This window comes from Palaemon carinicauda, chromosome 34 (assembly GCF_036898095.1).
Source record: "Palaemon carinicauda isolate YSFRI2023 chromosome 34, ASM3689809v2, whole genome shotgun sequence".
Lineage (NCBI taxonomy): Eukaryota > Metazoa > Arthropoda > Malacostraca > Decapoda > Palaemonidae > Palaemon > Palaemon carinicauda.
Window position 1 is genome coordinate 40,811,636 of NC_090758.1, and position 9,924 is coordinate 40,821,559.

Sequence of the window (9,924 nt, forward strand, 5' to 3'; positions counted from 1 at the left end):
TAATATATATAATATATATATAACATATATATATAATATATATATAACATATATATATAATATATATATATATATATATATATATATATATATATATATATATATATATATATATATATAATATATATATATATATATATATATATATATATAATATATATATATATATATATATATATTTAAATATTTATATATATATATATATATATATATATTTAAATATTTATATATATATATATATATATATATATATATATATATATATATATATATATATATATATATATATGCGTAAAAATCACAGGAAAACGTGATGCTCAGATGCAGAAGAACCACAGGGAAAATGAGAATACGAAATATACACTTAAGTCCTGACTAGTTTCGTGATACTTCCTCAGAGGACTGATTTATTGAGAGAGGTTTCCTTACAATTTATAGGGGAAAGCAAGCGTACGAACATGCATATAGAGATTTAGAGAACAATGACACTCCCTTACCAACTACCTGGGTAAGGTGTTGAGTAGGAGGAGTCCCCCAAGCTCATTAGACACCTGCTAAAAAGGGTCATTTCTAGTGGCTGGTATATTCTTGTTTTCTTCTTTTTTTATTTTCAGTACAGTTTATTTATATGACAATACGGTATCCTTATCTATATAAATACATAAGCAAAACATACACAAACATATATACATATATACATATATACATATATATACATATATATATATATATATATATATATATATATATATATATATACATATATATATATATATATATATATATATATATATATATATATATATATATATATATATATATATATATATATATATACCATCAGATACACATACATATACACATATACATACATACATATACACATACATATACATACACATACATATATACATACATATACACATACATATATACATATATATACATCTACACATACATACATATGCATATATACATTTATATGTATACAACATTAATATCATAAACATATAATGATGTATATATCAATTCTTATATCTAGCATAACACTATATAGTGCCACTATACTTATGCATACTATATAAAATAATTGTTTCCTTTAATGAATGGTAGCTTAGGTCTAAATATTAATTTCACAGCAACGTTAATCATTCACAATACATTCAATTCTACATTAAGTGGTTAATGTTTTTTTATATAGCTTACAAATCTCTTTACATATAAAGGCGTCGAGTTTATACATTCCATGACCAATATTCAAGTTGTTTTTCAAATGTTTTGTCAGGGAATTCCTTAGACATTCTTCCCTGGTAAAGATAGCACTGCTTATTTGTGATTAGGTATGGTAAAACAAATACAGAAATTTAGAAACAAAGTTTAATTACAATTTATAATTTATTAACACCACTATGGATTATGAAATTCAAGATATAATACTGAAATAAAGAAATAAACAAATGATGAACAATAAAATTATTAATTAACTTATCTGTCTGACACCCTTTTAATATCCATTACAAAGATAATAAATCACCAAAGGTCTTGTTACGAATAAATACTTCAACAAATGCTCGAGAAAAATAAACCTTACAACACAGAACATAACACAAGTCACTGTTCATGGGTCTCTGACATTTATCATACGCTAAATAACACCAATTTGGATTTCGGATTCAGAGTCACCTATATAACGTATGCTTCGATGTAACAGCGGGAACCTGTGATTATAGTTCGAGTATTTATAAAAAGTGCATCTCTTGATTCGGGATTGCTTAAGGTCGTGCACTGTTTCCCCAAGGGTCGAGGATTACCCTAGCTGAAAACGAAAGAACATACCTTGTGAAATTTAACTACACTTATGATTAATAACAATTCGTAAAGACTTAATTAAATATGCACTTAAACAATTTTAAACACACTTTTAAAGACAAAATTTTAAAGATTTACACATTTCACAAAACTGATAACAATATTCCATATAAACACAAACAGTTAATCCACTTACTGCACGGCTAGGTGATTATAACGTGTTAAAGAAAATACAAAATTTATCTTTCAAAGTCTATTATGAAACTGAAAATACAAGGATAAAATCATAAACAGAAACTTCGCAAATTACGGTAACTTCAAAACCAATCAATAGATGGCGTTACTAACATGAAATTCCCTTACAAAACCCCCCATTAAGCCTTTTATATATAAAAGGTAAATAGCATGGAATTTCATAGAAAATACAAAATACCTTAACCTCTACTTAACAAATCAGCAAATATATTATTTGTACCGTTCACATGAACAACAGAGAAAGAATAAACTTGTAATGCCAAAGACCAACGCATTGGTCTATCATTACTAGACTTTGAAGTCTCTAAATACATGAGTGGCTCATGATCACTTTATAAGAGGAATTTTCTCCCCATTAAGTAGTACTCAAACTTCTTTATTCCCCATACTATGGCCAAGCATTCTCGCTCGATAGCTGCATATCGAGTCTCGGGGGGAAGAAGTTTCTTGCTTGCGAATGCTACTGGATAAGGTTCACCGTCTATATACTGCAGCAAAACTGCTCCTAGACCTGTAGACGATGCATCCGTTCTTAAACAGAAAATGTTATTTAGATCAGGCACCTGAAGAATCGGAGGAGAAGTTAAACAAGATTTCAGTTCATTAAATTTGCACAATGCATCTTCATCAAAATTAAATTTTTTTGAACTACCCTTCTTCAAAAACTTCGTAAGATGAATTAGTTTATCTGACAAATTTGGAACAAATCTACCATAAAAATTTACAGATCCAATAAAGCTTCGTAACTGTTTCTTGGTAGTGGGAGCAGGCATATCCAAAATAGTTGTAATTTTATCCTGTTGAGGAAAAATACCCCTTTTGTTGATTACATATCCTAAATATTGTATCTCTTCATAACCGAGGAAACACTTTCCTGGTTTAGCAGTTAATCCCGCTTCTTGCAGTCGCAATATGACTGTTTCCAAATCTGCCATATGAATTTTCCAGTCTTTGGATACAATAAAGATATTATCAAAATAGCAAACTACAAAAGAAAGACCTTTCAATACTTGCCTCATTAATCTAATATACGTCGCACAAGCTGTGCTTAGGCCAAAAGGTAATCTTATATATTGCATTAGTCCAAGATTAGTTGAAAAGGCTGTATACTTGAGACTTTCTGGTGTTAGAGGAATCTGATGATATGCTTTGCAGATATCAAGTTCTGTAATGTACATAAAATCTGCAAACTTATGAAGATCTTGCTCAAAGCTTGGCATGGGCTCACAATCAAAATCTGTAATTGCATTTAAAGTTCTAAAATCAACAACCAATCTGTAGTTACCTTCTTTCTTTTTGACAAGCAATGCAGGAGATGAATAATTAGAAGATGATTGCTCTATTATTCCAAGATCAAGCAAACTTTGTACTTCGTCATCGAAATCCTTAGTTAAATGAGCTGGAATTGGATAATATTTACGAACAATGGGTTCAGTAGTCTTAATCTTAATATTATGCTCTTGTAAAGAAGTTTTACCTGGTTTATCTGAAAATACATGTTTGTACTTCTGACATAAGTTACGAAGATCATCTTTCTGTACATCTGAAAGATTAGGGTTTATGTTGCATGTACTCTGATTGGTATCCACAGTTTCAATTTTCAGATAATCATCCTCATCAGCATTAATAACAGCAACTTTGTTAACATGAACAGTGTTTATCATTCCAGTCATATCTTCATCTGCTACATGTAACATATTAACATTATCTCTACGGTAATATTTCTTCATAAGATTGATATGATAGAGTCTCTTCTTACCTTCTACGTTTACCCAGTAGTCAACTGGACCATGCTTATCAATTATCTTGTATGGACCTCTCCATGAGAACTGCAATTTACCTTGTTTTTCTGGAATAAGCAAAAGTACTTCATCATCAGCTTTAAATCGGCGCTTACTACTCTTCAAATCAAAATAAGACTTATATGTACTGGAAGATATATTCATGTTTTGAACAGCCAAATCAGAAACATCGGACAACTTTTCACGTAGTTCAAAAACAAAAGAATAAAGATCAGTTTCCCCTGCAGACATATCCGAATTTGTCCATAGTTCCTTCAATATTGTCAAGGGACCTCTCACTTGACGGCCATAAAAAATCTCAAATGGTGAGAAACCTGTTGTATCACTTGGGATTTCCCTCATGGCGAACAGTGCTGCTGGAAGGAAACTATGCCATTGATTATGTTTTAGCTCACATATTTTCCTCAATATACTCTTTAAAATCTGGTGTTGCCTTTCTATTCTTCCATTGGCAGCAGGATGATAGGGGGTACTGAAAAGAGGTTTGACTCCTAATAACTTGTGTACTTGCAACATAAGTTCTGATCGAAATTGTGGTCCTCTGTCAGAAAGAATTTCCTTCGGCACTCCCACTCTGGAAAAAAATAGATATTAAGGCTTCTGCAATGTCTTCAGATGTCATGTTCTTCAAAGCGACTGCTTCCGGGAAGCTTGAAGCATAATCTACCATAGTCAGAATATATCTATGCCCTGCTTCACTAGGAGGAGAAATCGGGCCCACTAAGTCAATAGCAACTCTATAAAATGGCGTAGAGATCACTGGTAATTTAACCATCTGAGCCTTCTTTACTTTTCCAACAAGAGAAGATTTTTTGGCATGCATCACAAGATTTGCAATATTTATATATGTCAGACGTCATACCCTGCCACCAGAAAATTTCATTAATCTTATTAAAGGTTTTCCTATGAGAAAAATGTCCACTTACCGGAATATCATGTGCAAGGCGCAAAACTAATTTTATGCATTTAACTGGTACAACCAACTGTTCCTTTCCCAGTAACTGAGGCTTTTTACATTTCTGTATTTTCCTGTAGATAAGTCCATTTCTCATCACGAACTCGTACTGCAAACCATTCTTGCAACATTTGACATCTCCAGACTGACTCATTTCTCTTGCATATTTCAAAGCTTCGCAATTCTGCTGTTCTCTAAGAAAAGATTCATGATCAATGGATATATCAAATGGTTCTGGTAAAGAAAGAGGGTGTACAATATTTCTCCTTTTACCTGTGCTCTTGTTACTGCATTTACTTCCATGGAAGAATCCGTATTTTTCAGAGGAAACAAATTATGTACGAACACCTGGAATATTGCCTAATAAGACAGTACAGTACTTTATTGGAGCCCGAACAGCATTAACCCAACCTGTAAAGAGATTACATTTCAAATAAATCTTGACAATAGGGAATCTGTCCTTCCTGCCCAAATAATCAATAAGAGTAGAATATGAACAATTTGTTCCAGGATCAGGAATAAAATCCTCTGATACCACTACTCCTGTACAACCTGTATCTCTAAGTATTGTAGATACTGTAACACCATTCACTGTTCCACATACCATAGGTCCACATACTCTAGTGTTATCCAGAACTTGTCCTATCTCAAGAGAAGATTCAGATTTCTTTATGGGTACCTTGTTAGGACAGTTTCTCGAAATATGTCCACTCTGACCACAACCGTAACATGCAATCTTACCAGGACGGGACGAACTAGTTTTCTCTGGTTTCTCACTCATACTGATCTTATCACTGGAACTAGATAAATTCGCATTATGCCTAAAGGACTTCTGCTCATCTTTAGGATAACATTTGTGTGCTGAAGCATATGTGTCTGCCAATGATGAATAATCCTCTGGAGTTCTAGGTTTACGCTCCTTAAGAAAAAGAAGCATTTCCTTAGGTAAAGTAGACATGAACTGATCACAGACTATAATGTTTCTCAAATCTTCGTAGTCTTTCGCTATCCTAAGACTATTAATCCACAAGTCAAAATTTCGAAATAATATATTCAAATATTGTTCATATGTACTCTTGGAATCCATTTTTGCAGTTTTAAATGCTGTCCTGTACCAGTCACTAGTCTTCTTGAATCCTTTCAAAAGAGCTTCCTTCAATGATGCATAGTCACTTGTAACATCATCTGAGAGCGACGTGTAGATATCTAATGCCTTACCTCTTAAAAGTGAAGCCAACTGAACTGGCCAAGAGTTCCGTTCCCAGTTGAGAGAAACTGCTACCTTTTCAAACCTTACTAGGTATGCGGTGATATCATCAGTATCACAAAATGGAAGAGGTCTAGTAGTATCCACAGCAACTGTTACATGGCTAGGGTTAGATGTTGCTCCTCTGATCTTTTGCAATTCAAGTTCATGTGCCCTCTGCTTTTCTTTTTCTTGGTATTTGATCATCAAAGCCCTTTCTTCTCTTTCAGCATGCCTTCTATCACGCTCATCACTATCTGATTTTCTTCTCTATAAAGTTCAAAAGAGCTTCATCCGAGAGTCCCATGGACAAACCTTCATCCTTCCAGAATTTATAAAATTCCATTTTAAATTATCCAGTTTTTAACCATTGCCTACAAACAACTTAATTTAAGAAACATTAAAGATACCTGTTACACAATGACAATAAGCGGGAACTGAATTGTACTAGAAATAATTATTATGAATAAAGGACAATCACACACTTCATTATATAACATTAACCATTCACCAAGCACCAAGATTCAACAATAAAGTTAATAAAAATAAATATGAAGTACAAAACAATAACTTTAAAATTGTCAAACAAGTATATCTCTAGAGTCAACTGGACTCTTACGTAACAACTATGTTACCGGACACTGTTTCAAGAACTCGGTTTACATTCCATTAACTATCGGAAGTCTCCCACTTGCGACCTTCCAGCCGTATTCTTAAAATGCCCACATACTAAGTAAATTTCCGCCACTCCAATTAATTGCACTTTTATGTGTTGTAATAGAAAATAAATGACTATCACCAAACCAATCACAAAGTAACGCAGGCCACTATCAAACAAGGAAATATTTAAATTAGCCCTGGTGAGCACACCACTTAATGTCAGGGAATTCCTTAGACATTCTTCCCTGGTAAAGATAGCACTGCTTATTTGTGATTAGGTATGGTAAAACAAATACAGAAATTTAGAAACAAAGTTTAATTACAATTTATAATTTATTAACACCACTCTGGATTATGAAATTGAAGATATAATAATGAAATAAAGAAATAAACAAATGATGAACAATAAAATTATTAATTAACTTATCTGTCTGACACCCTTTTAATATCCATTACAAAGATAATAAATCACCAAAGGTCTTGTTACGAATAAATACCTCAACAAATGCTCGAGAAAAATAAACCTTACAACACAGAACATAACACAAGTCACTGTTCATGGGTCTCTGACATTTATCATACGCTAAATAACACCAATTTGGATTTCGGATTCAGAGTCACCTATATAACGTATGCTTCGATGTAACAGCGGGAACCTGTGATTATAGTTCGAGTATTTATAAAAAGTGCATCTCTTGGTTCGGGATTGCTTAAGGTCGTGCACTGTTTCCCCAAGGGTCGAGGATTACCCTAGCTGAAAACGAAAGAACATACCTTGTGAAATTTAACTACACTTATGATTAATAACAATTCGTAAAGACTTAATTAAATATGCACTTAAACAATTTTAAACACACTTTTAAAGACAAAATTTTAAAGATTAACACATTTCACAAAACTGATAACAATATTCCATATAAACACAAACAGTTAATCCACTTACTGCACGGCTAGGTGATTATAACGTGACTAAAGAAAATACAAAATTTATCTTTCAAAAAGTCTATTATGAAACTGAAAATACAAGGATAAAATCATAAACAGAAACTTCGCAAATACGGTAACTTCAAAACCAATCAATAGATGGCGTTACTAACATGAAATTCCCTTATAGGTTTCTTATATGAAACCGGACTCTATGATGTTTCTTTCCACAAAGTTATTTGAATGAACCAATTTCTTTGCACCTGACCAATTAATAGGGTGATTTTTATCTCTAACGTGAGCAAAGAGTGCATTATTATCTTGGGCATACCTGACACTTTTCTTATGTTGTTCAATTCTCTTTTCTAGGGCTTTACCAGTTTGACCAATATAGTATTTTTCACAAGCATTGCATGGAATACGATATACATATCCCTTGGTAATGTCAGGAGAATTCTTTATTAAGGCTGTTTTTATTGTATTTTTACTCTTAAATGCTACATTTACATTGAAGTTTTTTAACAGTTGGGGAATTTCTTTAAATGAATCACAATAAGGTAGTACAAGTAAATTTTGTGTGTTGTAGTTTTTTCTGTTATCATTACCGAAAAAAGTCTTTTTTGCTGTTCTTAGGGCATCATCTAACACAATTTCAGGATACTTTAGTTTTTTACCTATTGCTCTAATACCATTGATTTCGTCATCAATATATTCAGGGCTGCAGACTCGAAATGCTCTTAAAAACATGGAAGTAAATACAGATTTCTTAATTTTGTTGCCTTGGTTTGAGTAATAATGGACATATGCCGAGATATTCGTTGGCTTTCTGTATACACTAAACTTGAGACTATTATTACATCTATGTATGCGACAGTCCAAAAAAGGTAGGGTACAATTATTCTCCAGCTCCATAGTGAAATTTATTGATGGTACCAAACTATTCAATCTAAGAAAAAAGTTATCTAAATTTTCATTTCCTGGCCACACACATATTATGTCGTCAATATATCGAAACCATTTTACATTATTAGGTATGATGTTATTTAATATTCTATCATTCACACAAAATGTTTGCCAATGAGATGAAATACCATTCCTACATGAAAATAAAGAATTCTACTACACGAGATACGTTTTTCTCATGAATATTCAAATATCCTACTCTATCTGTCCCTGTTAAATCCGTGAGTATGTAATGATTAAAGTATAAATTTCTCATTTTCACTATTTTAAACTTGTTACCCCATCCTCTTTTAAACGTTTCACATTGTTTTTTTTTTCATTACAACATATCATATTATTCCTATAATGATAATACTAATATTCAAAACATAGCAATGTTTCATGGTGATTATAAGGGTACTTTCGGTGTAATTAACATGTTCTCAGAATTCCATACTTTTATACCACAAACATTACAATACAAAGGGTTTTAGACAATGTCTTATAATCTTCTCCCTTACAAACGACTACCCAAAGGAGTATTTGCTGCTTACTTGAGAGGGAAAGGTGAGGAGACTTGATCAAACCGCTTAGCTGAGCGAGGATTATAATATTATCAGTCGTGAACCCTCCTCAGACATGAAGTTTCGACCGTTCTTCCGACCAAGTGTCAATTATTCCCTGAACCATGAAAACCAGTTCAGTAATAAATATGTGAACCCGTTCAAAATTTATAACAGAAGTAGCATTGATACTGTTCCTTTGTAGAATGTGAAAGTACCACAGCGACAATTGTCGTATCGTCCTCCTCCAAGACGTGCAGAAGGTTACTATTGTCTGCTGTAAGTTTGACAAGAGCGGAAAGGGTGAAGATGAAAATAAACCCCGCTATATTTGCACGATGAAGAGGACAAACCCAAAGAGCGTGGATACCTTCAAACCATATATTTGTGAAGGTATGTTAGCAGCAATAGACTGGGGTGAGTGAACCTCGGTCCAATATTGCACGACACGAGTTGCAACCATAGTGTGGTGATACAAGGAACACAGGCGTTGATGGTGCAGCCTCTCACAGGCCACTCGGTTATTTTGAAGGGAATAGGAAAATAAGAAGTTACCCCTTTTGGCCATTTGAAACTGTCATGTGAGTTGGTGACAGGTAATTTTGATTTTGCCGTAAAGGATTATTTAGCTGACGAAGGAGTAGAAGTCCTGCTGGGTAATGAGGTTGGTGGAGCACCGTCTGTGGCTTCTCCCATTATAACGGAGAAACCATTTAAGTATACTCCTATGACTGAACTCGAGAAGGACTGCCCGTATCTGTTTCCTAG

At 33.0% G+C, this 9,924-nt stretch overlaps 1 protein-coding gene across 1 annotated transcript; it reads right to left on the bottom strand.

The window, feature by feature from the left end:
• Window positions 1–5,155: 5,155 nt before the first annotated feature.
• LOC137626840 (uncharacterized) lies at window positions 5,156–9,619 on the bottom strand. The gene is made up of 2 exons (XM_068357827.1): window positions 9,527–9,619; window positions 5,156–6,337 (listed from the first exon to the last, which is right to left on the bottom strand). Exons 1-2 carry the CDS (start codon window positions 9,617–9,619, stop codon window positions 5,156–5,158), a joined length of 1,275 nt encoding a protein of 424 aa, XP_068213928.1.
• Between the last annotated feature and the right edge of the window lie 305 nt (window positions 9,620–9,924).

Bases quoted from the DNA above. Each gene is read 5' to 3' on its own strand.
- LOC137626840 (XM_068357827.1), bottom strand. From the start codon at position 9,619: ATGGTTGCAACTCGTGTCGTGCAATATTGGACCGAGGTTCACTCACCC. The intron at 6,338-9,526 runs GTATCCACGCTC...TGAACTTTATAG, and splicing joins CACAAATATATGGTTTGAAG to AGAAGAAAATCAGATAGTGA.